We start from the raw sequence: 26961 nt of genomic DNA, 5'->3' as shown, positions 1-26961 counted from the left end.
ATATGCATGATTGCTTATAATACCCTAATCATAAAACAGCATAAAGAACCTGATCACATAAAGGCCCTAATAGGCACAGAGCCCTTCGGGGGTGAGGAAGCCCTATTAGAGAACATAAAAATATTATTCTAAAAGTGGTTATAGTTAAAGATTTAGAAAAATAAGAGTTTAAAATTGTTAATTTTAACCAGGAATGCTAAACAGGGGCTGCCTCACTGGAGCTGCAGAGTCTTTGCATGGTAAACCTTTCAGATAAATTTAACTGATAACTTCTGCAAAAGGACTGACCTTTGTGTTCATTAAAGAATAGATTACAGAAAACAGCTTTGCATTCACCTAGCTCATAAAATGTCAATAGGCCCCAAGGCCAGAAGATAATGTACAAGACCCTCATACACAAAGAAGTATGCAGAAAACACCCTGGTTTCATGAAGAACAAGCTGATGTAATGTTAAACTATCTTCCCCTTAGAAATGTACTAATTTAGGGTATAAAAGCCACGGTAAAAAATAAAGCATTGCCAGACTCTGCCAGACCCTGCAAACACCCCCGTCTGGTCATTCACTCACTCTCTCTCTCTCTCTCTCTCTCCCTCGCAGACTTGGCCCTATCAAGGCGGGTCTCACGTGTCTTCTCTCTCTCTCGTTGACGCCGTTCATCCTGAGGGTGCCCCCTGGATCCTGCCGAGGCTGGACCCCGGCAAATGCCATCACCTCCACTAGCTTTGTTGGTAGTGATGCTTCCTAAGGCCCACTTGACTTCACATTCCAGGATGTCTAGCTCTAGGTGAGTGATCACACCATCGTGATTATCTGGGTTGTGAAGATATTTTTTGTATAGTTCTTCTGTGTATTCTTGCCACCTCTTCTTAATATCTTCTGCTTCTGTTAGGTCCATACCATTTCTGTCCTTTATTGAGCCAATCTTTGCATGAAAATGTCCCTTGATATCTCTAATTTTCTTGAAGAAATCTCTAGTCTTTCCCATTCTATTGTTTTCCTCTATTTCTTTGCAATGATCACTGAGGAAGGCTTTTTTTTTTTTTTTTTTATCTCTCCTTGCTATTCTTTGGAACTCTGTGTTCAAATGGGGATATCTATCCTTTTCTCCTTTGTCTTTCTATTCTCTTCTTTTCACAGCTATTTATAAGGCCTCTTCAGACAACCATTTCGCCTTTTTGCATTTCTTTATCTTGGGGATGGTCTTGATCACCGCCTTCTGTACAATGTCACAAACCTCCATCCATGGTTCATCAGGCACTCTGTCTATCAGATCTAGTCCCTGAATCTATTTCTCACTTCCACTGTATAATCATAAGGGATTTGATTTAGGTCATAGCTGAATGGTCTAGTGGTTTTCCCTACTTTCTTCAATTTAAGTCTGAATTTGGCAATAAAGAGTTCATGGTCTGAGCCACAGTCAGCGCCCAGTCTTGTTTCTGCTGACTCTATAGAGCTTCTCCATTTTTGGCTGCAAAGAATATAATCAATCTGATTTTGGTATTGACCATCTGGTGATGTCCATGTGTAGAGTCTTCTCTTTTGTTGTTGGAAGAGGGTGTTTGCTATGACCAGTGTATTCTCTTGGCAAAATTCTATTACCTTTGCCCTGCTTCATTCTGTACTCCAAGGCCAAATTTGCCTGTTACTCCAGGTGTTTCTTACTTCTTATTTTTGCATTCCAGTCCTCTATAATGAAAATCTTTTCTGGGTGTTCGTTCTAGACGGTCTTGTAGGTACTCATAGAACCATTCAACTTCAGCTTCTTCAGCATTACTGGTCGGGGCAGAGACTTGGATTACTGTGATACTGAATGGTTTGCCTTGGAAATGGACAGAGATCATTCTGTCATTTTTTTAGATTGCATCCAAGTACTGCATTTCAGACACTTTTTGTTGACTATGATGGCTACTCCATTTCTTCTAAGGGATTCTTGCCCACTGCAGTAGATATAATGATCATCTGAGTTAAATTCACCCATTCCAGTCTATTTTAGTTCACTGATTCCTAAAATGTCGATGCTCATTCTTGCCATCTCCTGTTTGACCACTTCCAATTTGTTTTGATTCATGGGCCTAACATTCCAGATTCCTATGCAATATTGCTCTTTACACCACCAGTCACATCCACAACTGGGTATTGTTTTTGCTTTGGCTCTGTCTCTTCATTCTTTCTGGAGTTATTTCTCCACTGATCTCCCGTAGCATATTGGGCACCTACTGACCTGGGGAGTTCCTCTTTCAGTGTCCTATCTTTTTGCCTTTTCAAACTGTTCATGGGGTTCTCAAGGCAAGAATACTGAAGTGGTTTGCCATTCCCTTCTCCAGTGGACTACGTTTTGTCAGAACTCTCCACCATGACCCATCCATCTTGGATGGCCCTACACGGCATGGCTCATAGTTTCACTGAGTTAGACAAGGCTGTGGTCCATGTGATCAGATTGGTTAGTTTTCTGTGATTGTGGTTTTCAGTCTGTCTGCCCTCTGATGGTGAAGGATAAGATGCTTATGGAAGCTTCCTGATGGGAGAGACTGACTGAGGGAGAAACTGGGTCTTGCTCTGATGGGCGGGGCCATGCTCAGTAAATCTTTAATCCAATTTTCTGTTGATGGGCAGGGCTGTGTTCCCTCCCTGTTGTTTGACTTGAGGCCAAACTATGGTGGAGGTAATGAAGATAATAATGACCTCCTTCAAAAGGTCCCATGCACGCACTGCCACACTCAGTGCCCTGACCCTGCAGCAGGGCACTGCCAACTCACGCCTCTGCCGGAGACTCCTGGACACTCCCGGGCAAGTCTGGGTCAGTCTCTGTGGGGTCACTGCTCCTTTCTCCTGGGTCCTGGTGCACAAGGTTCTGTCTGTGCTCTCCAAGGGTCTGTTCCCCCAGTTCTGTGTAAGTTCTGGGAGCTCTATGGTGGGGTTAACGGCGACCTCCTCCAAGAGGGCTTATGCCATACCCAGGTCTGCTGCTCCCAGAGCCCCTGCCCCTGCAGCAGGCCACTGCTGACCCGCACCTCCTCAGGAGACACTCAGACACAGTCTGTCTCAGTCTCTGTGGGGTCTCTGGGTCCTGGTGTGCACAAGGTATGTTGGAGCCCTCTGAGTGTCTCTGGTGGGGATGGGGTTTGATTCTAAATGTGAATTCACCCCTCCTACCGTCTTGCTGTGGCTTCTCCTCTGCCCTTGGACATGGGGTATCTCCTCAAAGTCACTCTTCAAAGAGAAGAGAAGGCGGCAAAATCTTGAGCTGTCCTACCAAGGCAAGAACAATCTCCATTCTTTTTTTGGTCCAGAAACTCTCCTTTGGCTTCTTACTACCAGCTGTTCACAGCTGCCTCCTCCTTTTGGTATCCAGGCCAGCAAAAGACTCACCCTGAATCCCTCAGATAAACCTGGTAAGGGTGCCTGGGTGAATATGCTCATGCTGGGCCCTGGCAAATTTTATGGTTGCTCTGGGCATGGGAACAATTATTAGATCCTTCTTTTCCCTTCCTCACATTCCCTCTCTTCACCCATTACTTCTTTAACAGGAGGGAAAGGGACAGGGCACAACTTTTGAAAGAATTCACACAACATAAACCAATTAGAATCAAATGGGATAATGATAGCAGACAAAACTAGATCTTGATCCTCAATCAGCAAGTGAAATGACACACCCAGAAGTGCCATGACAGTTCCAAGGCATTGGTGAGAGACCAAGGGAAGGGCAGTGGCCCAAATCCTGGAAACCTCCGCCCCTTCCCCCAGAGTTGGAATCCTCCCACTCATTAGCATGTTAAATTGCCCAGCCTATAAAAACTAAAGTGAAAGTGAAATCGCTCAGTCGTGTCCGACTCTTTGCAACCCCATGGACTGTAGCCTACCAGGCTCCTCTGTCTGTGGGGTTCTCCAGGCAAGAATACTGGAGTGGGTTGCCATTTCCTTCTCCAGGGGATCTTCCCGACCCAGGGATGGAGCCCAGGTCTCCCGCATTGCAGGCAGACGCTTTGCAGTGGCCCACACTCTGTCTGTGGAGTTTGCTTCTCTCTGTATCTGAATAAATCCACTTCTTACCTATCACTTTGTCTCTCACCAAATTCTTTCTGTGATGAGATATCAAGAACCTGAGCTTCATTAGCTCCAAAAACCAGGTACTGTGGGTTTTGGCTGGGTTTGAGTCCCAGCCATGTGGGTTCAAGTCCCAAACTGGGTTTTGGATGGTTCGAGTCCCAGCACATGGGTTTCAGTAGCTCTCTGTGGTAAACGGTTTCACTTCCACATGTGCTTGTCCGGATTAGAACTTGGAAGGGTTGGTAGAGGGAGGCCTGACATGACCTTTTCTTGAAATGCTGTAATTCTGACAGATGTCTGGGGCGTATTCTTTACCTTACTCTGCCTGACCGGGGCACAGCCTTTTAGGGAATGAAGAGGCTGAGCCCCTGGAGTGAGAGTGGCAGTGTGGTATTCCACTGGTTTCCAGGGGCTCTTATCTCTCCTTAAGTTGTGTAAATCCAAGGAAGGAAGAGCAATGACTCTAGTCAGGAGGCCATGAGTGACTGTTTCATCAAAAGAGGCCTGCAAAGTATAACTGGAAACTAGATCCTAAAGGATAAAATTCACATTGAAAGGACAGATAAAAGACAGTTTTAGGAAAAATAAAAGGTAGCAGATTTCATTCATTTACTCACTGATAGAAAAACATTAATAATCCAAGCGTTAGCATTTTGCTTAGTTATTCAAATTAAAAAATGAAACAATTGTTATCCTCAAGGCGATCATCATGGCCTAGCAGAGGAGAAAACCACAGTAAAATAGGCATGTAAATGATACACAGTCAAACCATGGGAACCAAAAATAAGGAAAAGGGACACAACTCAGAGTAGGGAACTGGGTGCAAGGAAAAGGGACACAACTCAGAGTAGGGAACTGGGTGTCAGTGAAGGCTCCCAGAGGAAGCAACTAAAGCTACTGAGGTTGAAGATCAGATAGACCTTAGCTAGACAAAGGAAAGAATGTATTCTAAGAGGAGAGAACAGAAAGGGCCAAGGCACAGTGGCTTCTGAAGATAGTGGGACCTTTGGGGGAATTGCAAATAATTTTGTATATGCAGCAGAAAGTGACGATGAAGCTGGAGAGGTAGGCACCACCAAGGCAGGAAAGCTCTGATGATTTACTAATGGACTTTAAACTGGCAAATGACATGACCTGATTTGGATTTTTGAAAGATCATTCTCTGTGGTGTGGATAATGGATTGGGAATAAGCAGAATCAGAGGCAGGGAGATCTGAGAGGAGGATGTTGGCACAGTCTAGGCAAGGAACAATGAAATCTATGGGACTGGGAACAAATATGAGGAGAAAGACTTAAAGATATTTCTAAGACAAAGTGTATGGAACTTGGTAACAGGATAGATTGGATTAGAGGAACGGAAGGGAGCTGTCTAGAAAGACTTCTAGTTTTTTGGTTTGAGCAACTGGGTGGTAGTGCTATTCAGGGAAACAAAAATAGAGAAGCAAATTTCAATACTCTTTCATTTTATTTGTTCATTTATTCAACAGATATTTATTAAAGACCCATTATATATTGTGCACAGACAGGTAAATTAGTGATTTTAATGCCCTGTGATAAGTATCACTGACAGTGACAATTACATACACGGGAGCAACTGAATACATCGGACAGACATGTAAAAGTCACACTGAGGAATAAGGGTAAGCTCTTGGAGGAGACAGTGCCTAATCTGAGTGTTTATTTATTTTTTTAAATCGAGGTCAAATTCTCTTAACACAAAACATTCTCATAACCCTTTTTAAGTATACAATGCAGTGGCATTTGGTACATTCACAATATTGTTCAACCATTACTTCTATTTAGTTCCAACTATTCTGAGTTTCTGGAGAGTGACTAGAAGTTTGCTAGACGAAGAAGGGAGTAGGGAAAGCATGTTAGGATATGACAACAGCATGCTGATGACAAGAAGACCAGAAAGAGCATGACTGGAGTGAATGCAGATGGGGGAGAAGTAGAAGACAACACTAGAGAGGGCCCAATAATAAAACATGCAAATTTTAACTAGATCCTGAGGTGTGCAAGACTCTTCAAGGATGCTAAGCTGGGGCTTGACACAATCAAGTTTGCAGTTCAGAAAGATGACTCTGGAAATGGTACTCATGATACTTTAGACAGGAGAAAGCCAGAAACATGAGTGGGGAGATTTTATGCAGTAATCCAGGTGAGAGATGATCCAAATATGAACAAGGGCAATGGTAATAATGGAGGGAACTGAAAGCAAGACAATGGAGATGCTCAATGTATATCACTTGATGACTTATTAGACATCAGACTATATAGGAAGAGTACAGTATTCTGCCTTGGGTGACTCGGATGACAGTAATGACATCCTGGGGTGAAATTTGGGGGGAATATATTTAATACAGGTTGGTGAGTTTCCTGAGATTCAACTAAGTGAAGTGTCTTAGAGTCAGTTTGATAAATGAATCTGGACCTCAGAAGAGAGATCTAGGATAGAAAGAGAGTTGAGAATCTTCTTTTTACTGGTAAATAAAGCCATGATGTTGTAAGAAGTCACTCAGGAAAAGTGTACAGGGAAAAATGAGCAGAGAACCTAGGGTTGAGCTTTGGGGACTAATATTTAAGGTGTGCAAACAGGATATAAATATACAGTTAAAAGACGCTGAGGCCAAGACAGAGTTTAGTAACGGGGGGAAGAAAAGTGGAACGGAAGTAAAGAAGTAGAGAAAGAGTGGGGGAAGGGAAACACTGGTCTCATTTGAAAGGGGGCAGGTGTCAGGAGTCTATAGACTGATGCTATTGCTTGGCCTGAGTTACTATCACTGGGGCCCCAACAGACCATACGAATCTCTCCACTCCAAAATAAGCAGTTTATTACTTATCTATAAACTTATTAGAAACAGTTTCTCAAGTACATACAATTTCTTCTCAAAATAATTTTATGGAATGAAGACAAATGTTCACCAGTTATGGCTTATGTCCCTCAAGAAAAGGTTTTTAAAATCCCCTGCATTTTCCCTGTCCCAGTTCTGAGGCCTGAAAAGGTGTCAGTTCTTGGGTCAAAGAGAAGAGAAGGCGGCAAAATCTTGAGCTGTCCTACCAAGGCAGGAACAATTTCCATTCTTTTTTTGGTTCAGAAACTCTCCTTTGGCTTCTTATGACCAACTGTTCACAGCTGTCTCCTCCTTTTGGTATCCAGCCCAGCAAAAGATTTACCCTGAATCCCTCAGATAAAGCCGGTGAAGGCGCCTGGGTAAATATGCTTGTGCGGGGCCCTGGCAGATTTTATGGTTGCTCTGGGTATGGGAACGAGTGTTAGAGCTTACTTTTCTTTTCCCTTCCTCACATTGCCCCTCTTCACTCAGTATCTCCACATGTGCTTGTCCAGATTAGAACTTGGAAGGCAGGGGGAGGCCTGAGATGACTTCTTCTTGAAATGCTGTAACTCCGACAGCTGTCTGGCTTGTTCTCTCCTCTGCCCTGCCTTACCTGGGCACAGCCTTCGAGGGAATGAAGGGGCTGAGCCCCTGCGGTGAGTGGAAGCACGACTTTATGCTGTTTCCAGGGGCTCTAGTCTCTCCTTATGAAGTTTCGTGAATGCAAGAGAGGAAGAGCAATGACTGCCTCCTCTGGGGCTTCCCCAAAGACCTCTACCTTTTATGAGGAAAGCTGTTTCTCTTGGGAAATCTGGCCTTCATGGTCTTGCCGGAAGTGATGAGGGCCCCAAAGCCCTGTTTGTGGGAAAACGCGTAGGCAGAGCGCCGAGAGGCTGTGTTTTTCAGTTTGGTCCTGAATGGGTATGGCAGTGGATGTCTCATGCAGTGATGAATTCTGTCAATAATCTACAGCCAGAGCATGGGGGACAGGATTTTTATCCACAGAGGCAAAGGCTAAGAGGGTCATGAATTCTATTTGGGTAGATTCCTGTTGCACTCACCTGGTCCACGCTGACGGGCCAGAACAGCGGTTTGAGAAACTGGTACCCAACCACAGGCAACATGCAGAGGATTATGCTGAGGACAACACACAGCCACATCTGTGGCAGGTTCAGAGTGTTCCTGGCCACACCTGTAAACAAAATGCCAGAAAGGAAAGGCGGGACCAGGGCCTGGAGGAAGGGGGCTGTCAGCCTGAACTTAGGTACTTCTCCAGTCCAGAGAAAGAAGTTACTGACTTGGAAACAGTTTAGTCTCCTGAGAAATAATACAAATGCTAAAGGACTGTACTGGGGTCCTTGGTATAGCCAAGGCCACTGAATTCACAGGCCTTTGTCTCCCTCTAAAGGCCAGGCCAGGCAGCAGCGGCGGGGGTAGGTTCCAGAAGTCCCAGAGCACTGACGGAGACACAAAAATGGGATGGGGGTTTTGGAGGGGAAAAATGAGTGGCTTGACGAAAAATAGGAACCAGTTATATACAGTAACATCTGTCTGTTATTTTGTCCTCATCAGAGTGCAGACGAGTGAGGGGAAAATTAATAGGAGGAGCTATTAAGGCATTATGTCATAATAGGAAGGACATCTGACTGGGAACCAGGAGGGCTAGATTTGAGTCATTGAAAAAACTTCCAGTCTCTAAAGTAGTGCAATAATTCTTGCCCTGTCTATCTCTCAGTATGCTTGTAACACTCAAATTAGGTAAGAAACTTAAAATATCTTAGAGGCTCTAATAAGGTAAAGTACTTCCCCTAGCTAGATTTTGAGTCCTTTTAAGGCTAAGATCATGTCTCAATCATATCTATATCCACGGAGTCTAATTCATAGCAGTAGTTGCTATGTAACTACTATGTTACATTACAGTACATTACATTACAGTAAACATTTAATAAACAAACATACTTGGTTCACACTCCCGCCCCCAACCCCAGCCCCTTGCACACTGGGCAGAGCCTTACCCAGGAACTGGAAGACGTCGGGGAACAATAAGCATAAGCCATCACTGTACAGGAAGAATAAGATGCAAAAGTAGAAACCCAGGCTGCCCCAGGTGAAGACATGGCTTATCATCGTCCAGTAGGTTGTCTCCAGCGTAATCTGAAAAGCAGCCTCTTATGTACGTTAATCTACAGCCCAGGGTCTACCAGTCGCCTCCCTTCCCCCACTTCATAAAAGAGGACGCTCCCTTCCCGCCTTCCCTCCCTCCTCCCTTCCTCTCTTCCGGACAGGCTCCCCCGCAATCCCCTCACCCCACCGCCAGCCGCACCTGCACTGTGACCACACAGAGCAAGGAGGTCTGCACCATCAGGGAGAAGGACTGGTAGTCGGAGATCTCCTTCCCGTCCTTGCGCTCTGAATTGAAAACAGTCCCCATGGGGACAAAGTAGAGCACAAAAGAGCTGTAGACCCCATGCAGCAAACACTTGACAAACTCCTTCTTGTTGAAATAGAGGTTGTGCTGGCCTGGCTCATACAGCTCTGGGAAGCGCAGGCTCCACGTTTCATTCACGTCCTGGAAGCACCAGAGGGGAAGGAGGAAGGCTCAGGGTCTCTCCAGAGAAGGTCCCATCTCCAGCAGAGTCGAGGCTTCTCCCCTCACCGAGTTTGCTCTCAGGCTGCCTAGGAGATTCCTCACGGAGAACTTGAGATGGAGAACCAGAGAACAGAGCAGGGGCCACAGACCCTTTCCAAAGCCCTGCTCTCTGGGCAGGGGTACACGTGGTGGGAGAAAGCTAGAAGGCCAAGATGGGGAGTTAAGAGAGGGAGCAGTTAGCATTGGGAGAAGAGGGAAGGAAGGACTGGAGCTTGGGTGGGGAGGCAACTGGGACCTGAGTCCCCAGTTGTGAGTGTTCCTTTGGTTGAGTATTCTTTGTGTCAAAAGCCAGCAGGAGGATAGAGGGAAGCCAGTGGCGTCCAGTTAGTCCGTTAGAGGTATTTATGTTCTGTGATGCTCCTGCCATTCCCATAGCCACTGGGGAACTCAGCTGAGCGAATGACACGGGACCATCTTCATCTCCTAAGTCTAAAACTTTGGGTAATAAGGATTGAGGCTGAATGACAGAATCCATCCTCTTGCTGCTCTGAGGCTGGCAGCTACTTCATGGAGAGTTTCCTTCCTACCCTGATGGAGACCAGGAGCCATGATCCCATGATGTCTTCTTTCAGCTACTTTATTTCTCTTTGGAGGCTCCTTTTTTATTCCAGGTACCCAGGACTGGAGGTTGGGTAGAAGAGGGAGAGGCAGGGCACCAGGACCCTCAACGCCCAGGGAAATTCCCGAGAGGACTAGACAGTACCCCCCAGGCTGACTCCCTGCGATTTGAGGAATCACACCCACACTTCCCAGCTTGGCCTTCAGGATTCTCACCTAGGCCTCGCTGCACTGGCTTATCCCAGTATCTCTTTATGGGTCTCTCCTTTCTGGATCCCCTTGGTTTATCTAGTCCTGCCCCAACAACTATTTCCTTCCACTTTTGTACACACTCCATTTATTGTACAGCGCAATGTCTGTGCTTCTCTCTATGAAGAAAAAATTGACACAGGAAAATTTGGTTTCTATAGCCAATGATTATTCTCTGTGGCAGAGCATACTTTACTTTATCCAACGATACCTCTCCAGGTGGTGAGCTCCCTCCCTTGCTCTAGAAATGATTCTATTTACTTTTGACTTTGGAGCCTATCTCTCGGCTGCTGCTGTCCTCCTCATTCCTGGGAATACTCTTCAAGGGGCCAGGGGTTTCAGCCTTGACTAAGAGGTTTGTTGCTGGTCTTACCTGATCAAACAGACTCAAGCCCAGGACAGGGAGGGAGGTGTAGACCAGGTTGTAGAAAGTGATAAACCAGGTATCATAAACTGTCTGGAAGAACACCAAGGAGATTTCTTAGATCCCTCTCTTTTCCAAAGTCTCAGCTCTACCTCCCAGCTCTAAGAGAACCCCTTCTGCCCTCCACCTGCCCATCACCATGATAACCTAGAACATGGTTTGGATTTCTGAAATCTGACTGAGAAAGCTGACTGCAGATTCTGTTTGGTCCCTGGGTCCCAGGCTGGGGCAAGGCCACATTACACTTGTTTGTGGCCAATCTGATGAGGCCGATTTAGACCAACTCCACCATGACCTGTACTGCTCCTCTCTGCGTGGAAAGGACCCAGAGTGGCTTCTAGGGAATGCTGAGTGTACCCCTGCACTCCCAGCCATGTAAGCCTCTGTGTTCTTTATCTGCTTTACGGCATTCAGTAGTTTCTTTAACCCTGGACACCTTCTAACACTGGCAAGCAGAACAGACCCATGAGCCTACAGAGGCTGCTTTCTTTCCCAGCCACAAGAGGTCAGCAGTGACATGTATGTATACATACACCTCCCACAAGCCACAGTGGTGTCTCTAGACACTAGGGGCAGACAAGCCCGCTACTGTCTGCTGACTGGTCTGTCTTCCCTGGAGCCTAAGGTCATAAAAGTAGTAGGGATCTCCCAAGATAATCGTTCCGGAGGTTGTTTCTCTTTGGGAATCCTTGGGAATCCTGAGAAACTTCTTATAGGAAAAAGGGAATTCTCATAGAACATCAACATCCAAGGGTCACTTCTCCCCACTTCTGTGGAGATTTCATACTCATTAGAGCAACAACAGTGTTTGGCAGGGTGGTATGTCTGGGTGAGGAAGAAGTAAAGAGAAGCTGTGTTTCCAAGTGTGGCTACAGGTAAATGCCAGAACCGGCCCGTCTGGCAAGACCCAAAGGCCTCCTGAGGCTTAGCCTGTTCCATGAAGATTACTCTGGATCCTAAAAAACTCAGACCCAGGAATCTCACCCTCACCAACGCCCCCCGCCCCCCCCCCTCCACCCCCCACCACCTCCATTACATATGTTTGGAAACTCTAGGTCTCTGTGTCATGGAAAAGATGAAAATATCTTCTGGGAGAGTTCTGTGGGTAGAAGTCAAGGCTGAGTCAGAGCCAGGACAGAGTTTAGAAGTCTAAGGTTAAGTGCAGGGCTAGGAGATGGGATCACCAGGGGTGAGGAGTTTAAAGGATGGGTGGTGGCATGTCATACACAGGTTTCTAGAGGTGAAAACGGGTCTGAACTGGCTGAAGTGGAGGAAGATTAGAGAAGACCCACTTGACTAGAGTGGAGAATGCCACTTGAGCACTTACCTGTGCAGAGAACCCGCTGTAGAAGGCATACCAGACGTGCACCAGGGTGAAGGCGAAGTTTTTGTAAAAGAAGTAGCTTAGAAACTTGCACATGCGATTATAGGACCAGCGGCCATGAACCAAGAGCAGACGCTGCAGATAGCGGAACTGGGATAAGGCATAGTCACTGCTGAGCATGGCCTGCATCCCCTCCTGGCCACTGATGCCAACTCCAATGTGGGCAACTGCAAAGGAGACCCAGGAAATTCCCAGTCAAAGAGCTTGCTCTCTGGCTCCCAGCCTGGGAAGTGTATGATTAAGGCTGAGATCACATTTCACGTACCTCTTATTTTACACCTGAAAAACACTGGTAGGCCTAGCGGAAGTGGTGTTTGCTCACTGGGGTCTTTCCTCCTTAGTGGATTTCCCTTCCCCCACGAGTCAGAAAACAGCCCCTTCATTCGTTCACACTTTGTTTTGGATGCTGCCCCTCAAGATTACCAGGCATGGCTAGCATCTGTAGAAGCCTGTCCCTGACGGTCTTTGTACTTCCTAGAGCCATCTGGGCTCTCCCCTACTGCCCAGATGCTCAGGTAAAAGATTTCTTGTTATCTCTTGAGGCCAGTTAAAATAAAGATTCAGGATGGATATCAACCTAACACATTATTTATTTATCTAAGTTTATCTAAGGAGCTAAACTCCCAACTGTTGGGAGAATAGTGATGTACATACTTTGTTAGTAAGAAATGAGTTCCTCAGGAAGCTGAAGGTGTCTTTTTCTGGATAAAGCAAGGGAGACTTGGGTTCAATCCCTGAGTCAGGAAGATTCCCTGGAGAAGGGAATGGCTATGCACTCCAGTATTCTTGCCTGGAAAATTCCATGGACAGAGGAGCCTAGCGGGCTACAGGTCACAGGGTCGCATAGGGTCAGACATGACTGAGCGACTAATACTCTCACTTTTATGCTTGATGGAAGACAAGACTTAAATTTCTAAAAGTTTTAATTGGCCTGTTGTAGTATAGATTAAATTCTTTGATCTCCTAGTACTACAATTACACTGCTTAACAGGATAACTAAAACCTCTGAGGCCCTAAAAGTCAAAGAAGTTCTAGAAACTGGAGAAAGAGAGCAAGAACACTTGCTAGTGTTGAAACTGAGACTGGCATATATGCTAGTGTTTTCAGTATGGGGAGAGAGGCTGGACTAGAGGACCCCTAGACGTTATCATAGCGCACAGAACTACAAGCTGCTGGAGGCTAACAACATTCAGCTGAAGTTAACACCAGTTTCAGCCATTTGCTTCCCTTACTCTGAAGCATCAGTAAGTTTGCTATTCTTCTCCAGCCAGGGGAGTCAGGGCAAGCTCTTGGGAATACTGCCTCAGAGAGGAAAAGATCCCTGCATCGGGCTGCACGGCTAATTCCCTGGCTGGGCAGCCCTGCTGTCTGCCTAACACTGCTCAAGGCTACAGGCTTCAGCAAAGGGACCAACCGTGACTCCGGCCCCAGGGTCCCTTCTGGGGGCTTTGACGCCATCTCAACAAGATGGGTGTTGTGGCTGTGCAGCTTGTTGTTCTCTGAGCATGTGCTTGTGTTCTTGTTGGAGCCACGGGTATCTGAGTGCATGAGTGTTACATGCGTGAATCTGAATGTGTGTGCATGACTGTATGTAATGATGCATAAATAAGTGGGTACTCAGGTGCCGAGGAACATGAATGAAGTTGCAGAACAGTATAAATGTACAATACATACAGGAGATATGCAGGAGAATGAACCAGCACCACCGTGCCACGCACATCAGTCTTGACCACGGGAGAAGGAGAGGGCCGGCCGGTGGCCAGGCACTGCTGCCCCCAGCCCCTCACATGCCTTTGATCATGCTGACGTCATTGGCTCCATCCCCGATGGCCAGTGTCACCGCCCTCTTGTACTTCTTCACCAGTTCTACCACCTGGGCCTTCTGGAGGGGCGTCATCCGGCAGCAGATCACCCCCTTGCACATACACGCCGTCCGCAGCAGTTCCAACTCCAGGTTTCCTTCTAGAGTGTAGGCCTGCAGCACCAGGACACATCTACATTCCAGGCTGCCCCAAAAGCTCTTGGGACAGAACCTTCCTCGGCCCTCTCTTTCCCCTCCATTCTCCCCTTGCAGGCAGAGCTGCTCCCAAGATGCTCCATTCCCAGGGAAGCCAAGCCCCCAAGTCAGTTCTAGGCATTCTGACCCAGCTTCCAGTGGGAAACCATGAGAGTCTCCCACTGGGTCAAATTGGTTGACTGGGTTAAAAGGCCCAGAGACCTTTTGGAAGACCTGGTTCTGCTCACTTCCCCCCTTCCTCAAGTAATGGGCCACATCAGCAGTGAAGAATTTGAAGGAAGGAATAGGCCCTTGGCTTCTCTTTCCTCATTACTCCTGCCTAGAGAAGGCCGGGGAAAGGTGTCTGACAGGGAGGGGGACTAGGGTAACTCAAGGAATAGCAAAAGGATCTTGAAATTTCCCGGAAGTGGGTTGGACCTAGGAAAAGAGTTCCTTGGAAGAAGAGAACAGAGTTGTAGATCTGTGTTGCCCACCAGACTGTAGCCAGTGATGATTAAGCCATAGCTGCCGTTGGGCACCTCCTCAGGTATTTTGAAGGGTGGCTGGGGCTTTGTGGCGAGGTAACTGTTTACGGGGTCTGATTCCAGTAGAGAGTCGGGTTTCATCTTTTCCCTTGCTGACCTGCAAGCCAAGACTGATGATTAATGTCTGACTGGAAGCCCTAGAGCCTAGGAAGGAAAAGGTGTCCCAAAGTGAAAATGGGCCAGACGGATACAGAGCCTCTGCAGAGTACCTCCCAGGGCCTCAGACTCAACCACCTCCTGAGACCCACCCCCGCCTTACGTGTTATCTATACATATTGCACTTCTCTACTTGCGCACACTCCTTGAACTCTAATGCTTCTTCACAAAATTCTCTCAGATATTTTAGGATTTTTGTTTTGCCCTCCCCTACTTCTTCTCTGTTCCTTCTGGTAATGTGGGAGCCATACTGGGGGAAGAGATGGGTGGGAAATCTTGGTTCCAGTGACAGGCTGTGGCCGCTCTTCCCTCATACCTGAGTTCTCTTCCAACAGTCTCATCGTTGTTGCCTTCCACGATAAATATCTCATCCATCTCGTCCTCGAATATGTTACAGGCATAGGCAATGTTCACAGCAGTCTCTGCAGGGCAAGGGGGAACACGGGTCACAGTTGGCTGGGACAGGGGCTTTACGGTGCTGAGGCACAAGGAGCAGACAGTGGGCTGCAGACCCCGTGTGTCTACATTTGCCACAGAGGCATCTGAACGCGTTTTTCATGAGTCAGCAGGGACTACATTCAAACATCCACAGGGCAGACTTGTAAGTTATCGATCAATAACGAGGATCATTCTGGCTTAGCTTCCCCTAGGAAGCTTGCCTTATTACTTAAAGCAATTCCAGTCTGTACTCACTTCTCCAGGCAATCTGGATATACTTTCTTGAATAGTACTGTGCCCGTTTCTATGCTAGATTTTATGGGGGACTGAGATATATTTAGGCTGTAGCATTGGTCAGGCAAGGAACTCCCCTTTACCTTGCTTATCTCCAGTTAAAACCCAAATTTTAATTTTGGCTTTGTTCAGGGTGAGGATCGTCTCAGGTACTCCGTCCTGCAGCTTGTCTTCTATGGCTGTGGCCCCTAACAGCTTCGAACAGAGATATCAGTGAGAGAGGAGAAGGAAGAGACCCAGGGCATTTTGTTGTTGATCAGTCGCTCAGTCATATCTGACTCTCTGTGACCCCAAGGACTGTAGCACGCCAGGCTTCCCTGTCCCTCACTATCTCCCACAGTTTGTTCAGCTCATGTCCGCTGAGTCGACGCCCTCCAACCATCATCCTCTGTCACCCCTTCTCCTCCTGCCTTCAATCTTTCCCAGCATTTAGTGGTATCCAACAACTTGACTGGCACCTTAGCATCCTCTTTAGTAAGCTGGCTCTGTCCTGGCAAGAGGGCCTCAATGGCATAAAACTCACGACCTTCTGCCCTTCAACAGACACACTTCTTCAATCACACACTGACATCAAATTTAGAAATAGAATATAAGGAATCAAAGAGGGAAGAAGACTAAGTCATACATGAAGCTTTGTGCCACTTCTAAATCCTCTGTTTCTCAACACACTTTTCCTTCTCCCTTGCTTTCAGAGCTCGTTTCCTGGCTTTGGTCTCCAAAAGTGGTATGTCTCAGACAAGGGACTCCCAAATCCAACTCTAGTTTTTCAGCTCTAAAAGAGTTTGGATGAACTTCATTTGTTTGTATCTATTGAGGGCTTCTAAGGTTTTCAAGGCCTTCCCCACACTAGATCAAAAGCATGTTGGTCCACACCACGCCTTCTTCTCAATGATACCCTGCTGACCACAGGGGTGGGCACCAACACGGAGTCTGAGGAACTGACAGACGGACAAACGACCGACTGACTGCTGCTGGGCCTCTAAAGGGACAGACTCGAAACACTAACCGCAGAACTAATCACGGAAGGAGATTTGTGACCTTTGGCATCTCTAAATTTTCCCATTTGGCATCAGCAATTTCTCTTATTTTTACTAAAACAATTTTATTTATTTATTTTTGGCTGTGCTGGGTCTTCAGCTGGGTCTTCAAAATTGCTGTCTGGGCTTTTTTCTAGTTGTGGTGCGCAGGCTTCTCCCTGTGGCAGCTTCTCTTGTTGAGGAGTGTGGCCTCGAGGGCATGCGGGCTTCAGTGGTAACATGTGGGCTCAACGGCTGTGGCTCCGGGGCTCCGACAGGCTCAGTAGTTGTGGCACAGGAGCTGAGCTGCTCCGTGGAGTGTGGGATCTTCCCAGATCGGGGATTGAGCCCATGTCTCCTGCACTGGCGGCTGAATTCTTAACCACTAGACCACAGCAATTTCTCTTTTTATAGCAGAGCCTGTATCAACCTGGTCAAAAATTTTGGGGTCATCCTTAACTTGTTTTATCACATTCTATAATCCACCAGCAAATTCTGTGGGCTCTACTGTTTAAAAATGTACATGATTTGATCATTTCTCACCACTTCCGCTACTTCCGTCTGATCCAAGCCATCAGCATTTCTCTCTGGCACAGCTGCAGTTACGTCCTCCTCGGTCTCCCTGTGTCTGCACTTGCTCCTTTGTAGCATAACCTCCACAGGGCAGTCAGACTGATCCCTGCAAAAGCTCCCCCGCCCTCCTCGGGCTGCGCTCCTCAGAGGTTGTCCAGGGCTCACTCTGAGTCTTCGTACCAGCCTGTCAAGGCCTGCTGCTGCTGCGTCTCTGCTTCCTGTCCCTTCATTCACGCCTCCTCGCTTACATGGTATCGGTCACATCAGCTGCCTTGCTCTTCAACTAAAAAATTAGGTCTGCTCCTGTTTCAGGGACCTTGCTTTTACTATTCCTTCTTTCTGGAAAACTGACTCCCCAGAGATCTGCTTGGCTTGCACCTTCCTCAGATCTCTGCTCAGATGTCTTTTTCATAGTGAAGACCTAGTGCCTTATTTAAAATAGCACTGATGCTCTGTCTTCTATGACACACACACACGCCTGTGCTGATACCCCCAGCCTCTCTTCCTGGCTTTATTTCCTTCCACAGAACTGTCACCACCTAACATACTATGTATATATATTACTTTTTGGTCTGTTTTGTCTACTACTACATGCTCAGGGCTTAAAACAGTGCCTGGCACAGCAGTTAATAAAACATTGTTGAATGAAAGAATGAATACTATTGTCTTGATTATTCCATCAATTAATTCTGGATTATCTAATTTGCACATCATTCAGACCTTGATTTCTTCCAGATTACTTAGCTTCTGTGGACATCTTTGGGATAAGAAACACTGCCAGAAAGATGAAATTTACAACCAATGCATTTTTTCATTGTTTATGGATTTCAAAGATCCACAGTATTCTGAGTCAGCTTGGATTCCAGCATCTAGAGACAGACTGACCTATGACTTGCCGGAAGCCATCCTCAGAGTCCTCGTTCAGTCTCCCAACTGCTCCCCTGCCCCTACGCTGTCCCTGATTTTCTCACACTAACCATCAGGTCTCTTTCAATCTCTTCATAGACAGTTGATATTTCATTTTCCCGACTCTCCAAAGACAAGCAGGCTTCACTGTGCTTCTTGCTCCAGTCCTGGAAGAATGCACTGTCCAGCTCTCGGTAGGCCACCATGAGGGTGCGAAGGCCATCACTGGCAAAATCCTGGAAGACATGTGTGTGCACTGAGTGGGCCTGGGTGGAGTTAGGGCTGAGTCAAGGGACGACAGACCGGCCCCACACACTCCCTCTGCCCGCAAGAGGCTTTACTGCCTAGCATCACAGGGCTACTACCTAGCCTAACCGGAAAGCACCTGTTTTCTCATCAGATGTCCTAAAGACAAGGCCAGCATAGCTGGGTATAAAGTCTGAGAATACTTCCGAGAGACAGAAGATTCTAACTTCTACCTGTGGTTAGGTAGTTTGCTGTGACTGTGGTAAAGAATGAAGCCTTCAGATTTCTTCTAAAATTGGAATAGTAATTCACCCTCCACACAGAAGATAATGACGTTTATAATATGAGAAAGAAGGGAGTAATAAAGTAAAAAGGAATTTTTATAAAAAAATAAGGGTGTTACTGTTTTTTTTTTTTTTTTAAAGCATACATTCATTTATTTTCATTTCTCCCTGCCTTCCTTCATCAAGTATGCAGTGGGCATCTTAAATAGCAAATCTGTGTATTTGTCTACAGCTGGTTGGTTTCCCAGGTGGCTCAGTGGTAAAGAATCCACCTGCCCAAACAGGAGACGTGAGTTCATCCCCTGGTTTGGGAAGATGCCCTGGAGAAGGAAATGGCAGCCCACTCCCCTTCTTGCCTGGGAAATCCCATGGACAGAGAGGAGCCTGATAGGCTACAGTCCTTGGGGTTGCCAAGAGTCAGACATGACTTAGCAACTAAACCATCACCACCCCCTATAGCTGGCTGGCTCAGCTGATTAGTCATAGCCAAGAGTGCTAATGAGGCCACTGCTGAAATGCTCCCTGAGTAAGTTAGTACCTTCTGCTCTTTGGCCACCAATGTATCCTAACTAACCACAACTAACTCTCGCAGAAGTATACTCTTGGTTATAGGGAAAGCAAGATGACAGTGTGGGCAGTTAGGGGCACAATCCATATCTAACTGAAAGTGGGTTAGAAGCAGACTTTGTGTGTTGAGAACTGCAAATGAATAACAATTCTACACAATCACTGGTAATAGTGAGCTTTAAAATAATTCACTTTGGCTTCATAAGACCAAAGAGAAACAGAATTTATCACCTTGATATTTTGTTATTAGTTGTCTGTATAACTCCTGAGTACTTCATGTTAGCTGTCAGGTAAAAATAACATCCAGGAATATCTGTAGCAAATCCTATCTCTTTTTTTAAAATTAATTAATTTATTTGGCTGCGTCTAGTCTTTGCAGCATGTGAGATCTAGTTCCCTGACCAGGGGTTGAACCCCAGGTCCCCTACACTGAGATCACAGAGTCTTAACCACTGGACCACCAGGGAAGTCCCAAGAATCCTCTCTCTTCAATCTCTTTACTGTTGACAGGTGAAGCTATAAAAAAGAAGGCTGAGAGATGATCTCAAGAGACTTCTTACAAAGGAAACATCTTCATATTGCTTTCCCTAATGGTTGTACCAGTTTATATTTCCACCAACAGTGTATGAGGGTTCCCTTTTCTCCACATCCTCACCAACCTTCGTTATTTCTTGTCTTTTTGATAATTTAAAATAGAATTACTATACGACCCAGATCCAGCTATTCCACTTCTGGGTATTTATCCAAATAAAATGAAATCACTAATTCAGAAAGATATATGCACCCTTATGTTCACTGCAGCAATATTTACAACAGTCAAGACACGGAAACAACCTGAGTGTCCTCTGATGAATGGAACAATGCTGCTGCTGCTGCTGCTAAGTCGCTTCAGTTGTGTCCGACTCTGTGTGAACCCTTAGACGGCAGCCCACCAGGCTCTGCCGCCCCTACACAGTCATAAAAAGCAGAAATCTCACTATCTGTGACAGATGGATGGACCTTCACAGTACTATGCTATTTGAAATAAATCAGATAAAGAAAGACCAGACACCATATGATTTCACTCATATGTGGAATCCAAAAAACAAACAAATGAACAAACAAAACAAAAACAAACTCATAGATAAAGAGAACAGATTGGGGGTTACTAGAGGGGAAAGGGGTTGGGGGGTGAAAGGGGGTCAACTGATGGGGGTGGGTGATAACAAGACAAAGTGGTGATCACTTTGAATATATACAAGTATCAAATTATAATGGTGTACACCTAAAATTTATTTAATATTACATGCCAATTTTACCTCAATAATATATGTACATATATGCACATATATATTCAGGAATTAAAAATATACATCAGCCATTTAAAAAAAGAAGGAAGAGATATGGCAGAAATTGATCTTGCATGGTCTACTGATAAGAAGTCTTGGCAAGCTTAACAATACATTGACAGATTCTTAATCCAGTCAACAAATACTTTAGCAGTCTGTCCTTAACTTTATTTCCTACATATCTCTTACTTGTATGTTTTTCTTTTCTCTTGTGGGGAGCAAACTGGGGTCCTGGGGTCCTGACTGCCGCCTGTTTTTGTGTGATCTGTTTGAGGGATTCCTGTCTTAGAGGGCTTGGAGCTGTGCTTCTGCATGAGTGGGTTTCTGGAACTTGACTCTTATAGAATATCCTCAGTGGTAAACAGACTAATGTAGTCAGGCTCCACTATGGGTATCTGTTAAGGTTGGTTGCAGGTCAAAAGATCTGAAATGGTTTTATGATTCCCCTTTGAATCCAGTCTGTGGAAATGCTGAGAAGACACCCTAATTCATGTGTTCTGTACGGTTAAAAAATAAGGGAGGTTTTCAGAGTAGCCTATAACACACACACACACACACACACACACACAGAAACAAAACTGTGACCTCAGGAAACCAGTATGAGAGCTGTCCTATGAGGGACATGTCAGTGATTCTTTTAAAAAACTGGAGATACAATATTATGTACCATAAAAATCACCCTATTAAAGTGCACAATTAAGTGTAATATATAGATACACAATTATGTATAATATAATGTATATGTATACACCTGCAACATGGGAGACCTGGGTTTTATCCCTGGGTAGGGAAGATCCCCTGGAGAAGGGAATGGCTACCTACTCCAGTATTTTGGCCTGGAGAAGTCCATGGACTGTATAGTCCATGGGGTTACAAAGAATTGGACACAACTGAGCAACTTTCACTTTCTATGTATCTATATGTATATATATATTCATAAAGTTGTGCAACCTTCACTATTATCTTAATCCCAAACATGTTTATCATCTCTGAGATGATGAAACCCCATTACCTATTAGCATTCATTCCCATTTCCTTTTCCTGTAGCCCCTGGTAACCACTAATCTACTTTCTCTTCTACAGATTTGCCTATTCTGTACATTTCATATAAATGAAATCATAAAATACTAGCCCTTTGTGACTGGCTTCTTTCACTTAGCATAATGTTTTCAAGGTTTATCATGCTACACATCATAGCATGTATTAAGTATGTCCTTCCCTTCTGTGACTGAACAGCATTCACTGTACAGATTTATCACATTTTATTTACTCATTCATCCACTGATGGGGATCTGGGTGGTTTCTATATTTTTGTTATTATGAATAATGCTGTTATAAACATTAGTGTACACGTTTTTGTGTGAATGTAAGTTTTCATTTCTCCTGGGAATATACCTAGGAGTGGAATTGCTGGGTCATATGTCAATTCTGTGCTTAACTTTTTCAGGAACCGTCATTGCCAGACTGTTTTCCAAAATGGCTGCACCATTTTACATTCTCGTCAGCAATGTGTGCAAGTTACAATCTCTCTATATCCTTGGCAGTACTTATTATCATCCGGTCATCTGTTTGATTTTAGTTACCTTAGTGATGTGAAGTAGCATCTTGCGATTTGATTTGCTTTCCCCTGATGGCTATGACATTGAACATCTTTTCATGTGCCTATTGACCATTTGTTCTCTGATTTCTGACTATGTGTTAATGTAGGGCCACACCAAAATGTCCTAATAAAATAGCATTTCCTCCAAACTATTTCTTCCTTAAAATACTTCTCTGATCTGCCTCTTCTCCCATCACATCCCCTGTACTATTCCTCCAACCCTTGATATATCCAGGTTTAGGGGTAGAAACCTCAGTGAGCATGAATATGGTTTTCCTTTCTAATGTTAGCAAACAGGAGCCATTCTCTCTTTCTGTTGCATCTCAAATCCCAGAAGGTGGAAGTGGAGTGGGGCCGGTAGGTAGCCGTGGGGATTCTAACCCTATAAATAACAGAGGATGGTGTCACACAGTCAGCTAAACAGTCCAGGCCTGGTGATTTCTGCTCCATACCTAAAAGCAGTCTGTTCCTGTCATGACTGGGCCAGGAATCACAGAGAGTCCTGACTGTAGTAAGTGCTCCTACAACACATTCTCATCATGCCCCCTGGGATCCTGGCCCATTCAACTCCTCACTGCAGAAGCTGGCAACGTGGTCAATGAGAATCCCACAGAAGGAGGTAGTTTTTACTCTTCTATCAATTAAAGAGACACAGATACCAATCTACCTCATACTGAAACACAGTGATGTGGGGACACATATGTGGACACACATCCAGATGCACAGAGCCACCTGCTGCTCTCCTCCCCCCGCAACCGGAACACTTACATCTAAATGGTCCATGGTTATGTCTTGGAGGGATCTACAGGATGGATGGAGGAGCTGACCGAGGATCGTGTCTGCACCCTTGCAGAATAACAGTATGCGATTTTCAGGTGTCCTCACTGAAAATAAGCAAATTAAGCAAAGTAACCACATGGGTCCATTGTCACAAGACCAAGTCAGAGCCACTGAGGGATGGCAGAAGGCTGTTCCCATGACGTTTGTTTCTGATACCACGGGAGGCTAAGCACTCAGTGAGTGGTCACACAGGGTGAATGATGAGGGCTGGGGAGAGTGAGAGAAGATCGTTTGGAACCAGTTTCTCCATGGGTTCAACATCACCTATGGAAGACTGATACAGAATCACATTTAGCTTCTCAAGTCCAAATTCCAGACCAAGGCACATACCTAGTGAGGACCAAGGAATAAAAGTGACCTTCCTCTTCAGTCTGAGGCCCAAACTAATTGACAGCAAGATAGTATGAATTTCCCCCATAATGTCCGCCCCCATTTCTCATTCCAAGTTCAGGCTTTATGAGTTTATTCTCCATTCTTATCTTGGCTTTGAAAGTTCTGAGAAATCACTATCCAGGATCACTAAATAAGGGGCTTAGCATATGGTTGTTAAGCTTACATATGTGTATAGAAGGAAATATAAAGAATTATGAGAAAGTGGGAATGGCTGTGTTTGTATTTGCGGCAAGAGTGCCTTGGAAATGGCATGCGGGTGAGAGAAAATATTTGTGTGCAGACAGAAGAGAAAATCAATGTGTGGATGTATATGAAAGACAATGAAGGGGAGAGGGCTGACGGGGAGGGGCACCCACCAATAACAGACATCCTCTTGCGCACATTGCTGAAGTCCAAGATAGCCAGCAGCTGGTAGACTCTCGTTTTCCCCATTTCGACTACTATGATTGTCTCAGATGTGCGGGAACGGAACACAAAGCCAAAGTTCCTGGCAGCAGTGACCAGGGCACCTTCGTCTGGGGACTGAGCCTGGTAAACCAGCTCACCTGGCAGGAGAGAAGGGGGCAGCCAGCGCCCATAGAGATGTGCGGATGAAGTCCACCCAGAAGTTAGACTGTCTTCCAAGTGGCTGACATAAAGATGGAGCCCCAGAGGGGGCATCTGTCTTCAAAATTTCCTCATAACTCTGGCCCTAAAAGGCCAGGTTGCATAGAACAGGTCAGTTTCTTTTTTCTTTCTAATATTTTCACCTCATTTCACAGATCTGAGTTAGTACTATAGAGGTACACAGTACGTGTACACAAACAAAACATAGGTAGCTACTTTCCAACTTTAGAGGGTGTAGGTGGCTCAGGAGGTTGTTAAAAATGAAGGTTCCTGGGTCCGACCCAAACCACTGAACCCGGAATCACAAAACCTGGGAGGACAGTCCAGGAAATTGAATTTTAACAAATCTCCTGAGTGAGTCTCATGCAGATGGGTCTACGTAAAGTGCTCCTGCATAAGACTGGCTGCACTTTGATGAACACTGCTACAGGGTAACAAGATTGATGGTTTGTTTAGTAAACAATTAAAAATATATATATGAATAAGTATTGTTGCCTTTGAAACTCTCACCCTGGGAAGTTAAATGACTTACTCTGTTGAGCAATCTTTCAACCTGATATTACTCAAGACATATCTGGAACTCTTCTTTTAGGATACCCCCATAACCTGAGCTATGTTTTGGGTTATTTCTCTTTTGAAGGCCAATTTAATTTTGAAAAACAATTATGCACCACCAGAATATTATGCTTGGGAATGATGTGGATGAGGCAGTATAATTTTAGGTCAGACACACAAAGTGTCCAAGGGATAATAAGACTATTTTCTTGTGTGTTTCCTACCTTGGCACTCACTCAAGAAAGTAAACAAAGGTAAGTCCAAATATGCTTCAAGTCATAGCAATTTATTGGAATGTCAGACCCTGGAGAGGCCTTGGTGGGGTGGGAGCTTATGGGGCCAGATGACACAAGATTTGGGTTCTTATTCCATTTTTGCCTTTCTTAGCTATAGGGTTTTAGTCAAGTCACTTAATTTCTTTTAGCTTCAGCTTACTTCGCTATAAAACAAGGACCATTCTTCTTATTCTGCAGAGGGCTGTTGTGAAGACTGTGGGAGGTAAAATAAATGAAAGCAACTTGTAAAATTATAAAGTGATGTAAAAATATAAGGTGTTACTCATGGTAGTATTCTATTAAGTCAATTATATTGACTTTAAAAGATGTGATTCACTTGGCTGCCTAAATTCTTGTTTGTTAAGGAAAAGGTCTTTTTAATTTAAAATCAGTAATTTCTCATTATTTACAAAAAAGATTTCAATAAATTTATGGATGACATTGTCATATTTGGTGACTGAAGAAATTAGGGTATACAGGAATACCTTTAAATTGTGAAGCAACAAGAGGATGACAACTCATCCTTTAGGAAGTCTTGTCAGAGGTAGTGGGGTCGATCTTGGCAATAAATTAGACAAACTCTGTGACAGAACATTAGAGAATCTCAAGTTCCCTAGATAGCACCAAGTTTGACCCCTATCCGATGACTGAATCTTCTTTAAGACCAAGAGGTTGTTTTCTACTTAAATACATCCAGAGACTAGGAGCTCACTACTTACCTTGACTATCCATCCCATTGCTGGACAACTCTCCCTATTAGAAAGTTCTTTCTTAGATTAGTGAAGTGAAGTCACTCAGTCGTGTCCGACTCTTTGCGACCCCGTGGACTGTAGCCTACCAGGCTCCTCCGTCCGTGGGATTCTCCAGGCAAGAATACTGGAGTGGGTTACCATTTCCTTCTCCAGGGGATCTTCTTGACCCAGGGATCGAACCCAGGTCTCCCGCATTGGAGGCAGACACTCTAACCTCTGAGCCACCAGGGAAGCCCTTTCTTAGATTAAGCCATTACAAACGATATCAACCCCCACCCCCAAGTCAGCCTAGACTCGACATATTCTCAGTCAATGAGGCCTCAGGATTACTCACCTTCTACTTTCTCTTCTGATATCACGGTATGACACAATGAGAGTGACAGGAAAAACAAGTGTACCCAGTGATCTCCCCTTTTCACCGCTTCGGCCAAAGTCTTGTCATAAAATGAAAACTTAGGATCGGCCAGTTTGTTGTAGGAGAAGTCGACCTTTTCTCTTTTCTGGAACACATAAGCCAGAATGAACTTCTCAACAGCAGCTTGATACTTTATAGAAGGTTGATTGATTTAGGGGCAATTTCTGGAATGTGATGAGAACTCTGAGGAGGATGGGAAAAGAAAAGCAAGGTAAGTGAAAGAGATCCTGTGCTGGTTTCTGAGGCCTTTGTACTCTGACCTGAACCATGCATTCACTCAGAAAAGATCCATCACACAGGAGAGAAGTTGAGCACTTCCTGGCAGACCCTTCCTGCCCACTTTCAACTCCAGCTGTCCTAAATGACCAACGGGCATCTTCAGGCTCCATTCTTCCAAGTCCCAAATCCATGATAAATCAAACCTGAGGATACAAGAGGCTAACTGTTCCCTATGAGTAAATGGTGAAGTCCTGTCTCCAGCTGTCCTCTATCTGATTTGGGGAGCTGGGGAGGGAAGGAGTTAGTTACAATGATATCCCTGTGTTGCACTATTCCTATTTTAGCCTACAAGAGGGCTAGAGAGGAATATTACAAGATAGAGGCAAGGATGTATAGCAAGGAGGCTTCAGTACCGATTTCTCATTCACAGACTTAATTTTGAACCTTTTTACTTGACCTATCAGCACCCCTGATTCCTTCCTGCCTCTAGTCCTTAAGGTTACTGATCTCGCCTCGATCTTTAGACCTAATATTCACTACCATTTTCCTGGCTATGGGCTTGGCTCCTTTAAATGTTAACTGTCATTTATTTCAGGTAGGCTGCTGGTAGCCACCTTGGGTAAACATTCTTTTCTGGCTCAGTTTGGTCCCGAGACTCTCTTATGCCCACCCTGGAGTACAGTGATGTTAACAGACTTCTCCAGCCCATACCAGAACTCTCAAGGATATATAACCAGTTCTTCGTAGTTGTGGTGCTGTTACACCAGAATTGGGCTGGGCCACAATGTGTCAAGTACAGACACAAT

At 45.1% G+C, this 26961-nt stretch overlaps 1 protein-coding gene across 1 annotated transcript in view; it reads right to left on the bottom strand.

The window, feature by feature from the left end:
• Window positions 1-5603: 5603 nt before the first annotated feature.
• LOC133048775 (phospholipid-transporting ATPase FetA-like) overlaps window positions 5604-26961 on the bottom strand; it is a 106394-nt gene continuing 85036 nt past the window's right edge. Inside the window, exons 15-28 of the mRNA XM_061132535.1 lie at window positions 25856-26021; window positions 23690-23878; window positions 22869-22984; window positions 18147-18311; window positions 15664-15775; window positions 15165-15270; window positions 14642-14789; window positions 13943-14126; window positions 12095-12318; window positions 10717-10800; window positions 9210-9455; window positions 8902-9040; window positions 7948-8078; window positions 5604-7852 (exon numbers count right to left, since the gene is read on the bottom strand). Coding sequence (XP_060988518.1) covers window positions 7661-7852; window positions 7948-8078; window positions 8902-9040; window positions 9210-9455; window positions 10717-10800; window positions 12095-12318; window positions 13943-14126; window positions 14642-14789; window positions 15165-15270; window positions 15664-15775; window positions 18147-18311; window positions 22869-22984; window positions 23690-23878; window positions 25856-26021 — 2202 coding nt within the window. The 3' untranslated portion in view covers window positions 5604-7660. The remainder of the gene's footprint in view (window positions 7853-7947; window positions 8079-8901; window positions 9041-9209; window positions 9456-10716; window positions 10801-12094; window positions 12319-13942; window positions 14127-14641; window positions 14790-15164; window positions 15271-15663; window positions 15776-18146; window positions 18312-22868; window positions 22985-23689; window positions 23879-25855; window positions 26022-26961) is intronic.

Source organism: Dama dama, chromosome 29 (assembly GCF_033118175.1).
Source record: "Dama dama isolate Ldn47 chromosome 29, ASM3311817v1, whole genome shotgun sequence".
Lineage (NCBI taxonomy): Eukaryota > Metazoa > Chordata > Mammalia > Artiodactyla > Cervidae > Dama > Dama dama.
Note: the sequence above shows the minus strand (reverse complement) of the source record. Positions and strands in the feature narration are given on the sequence as shown.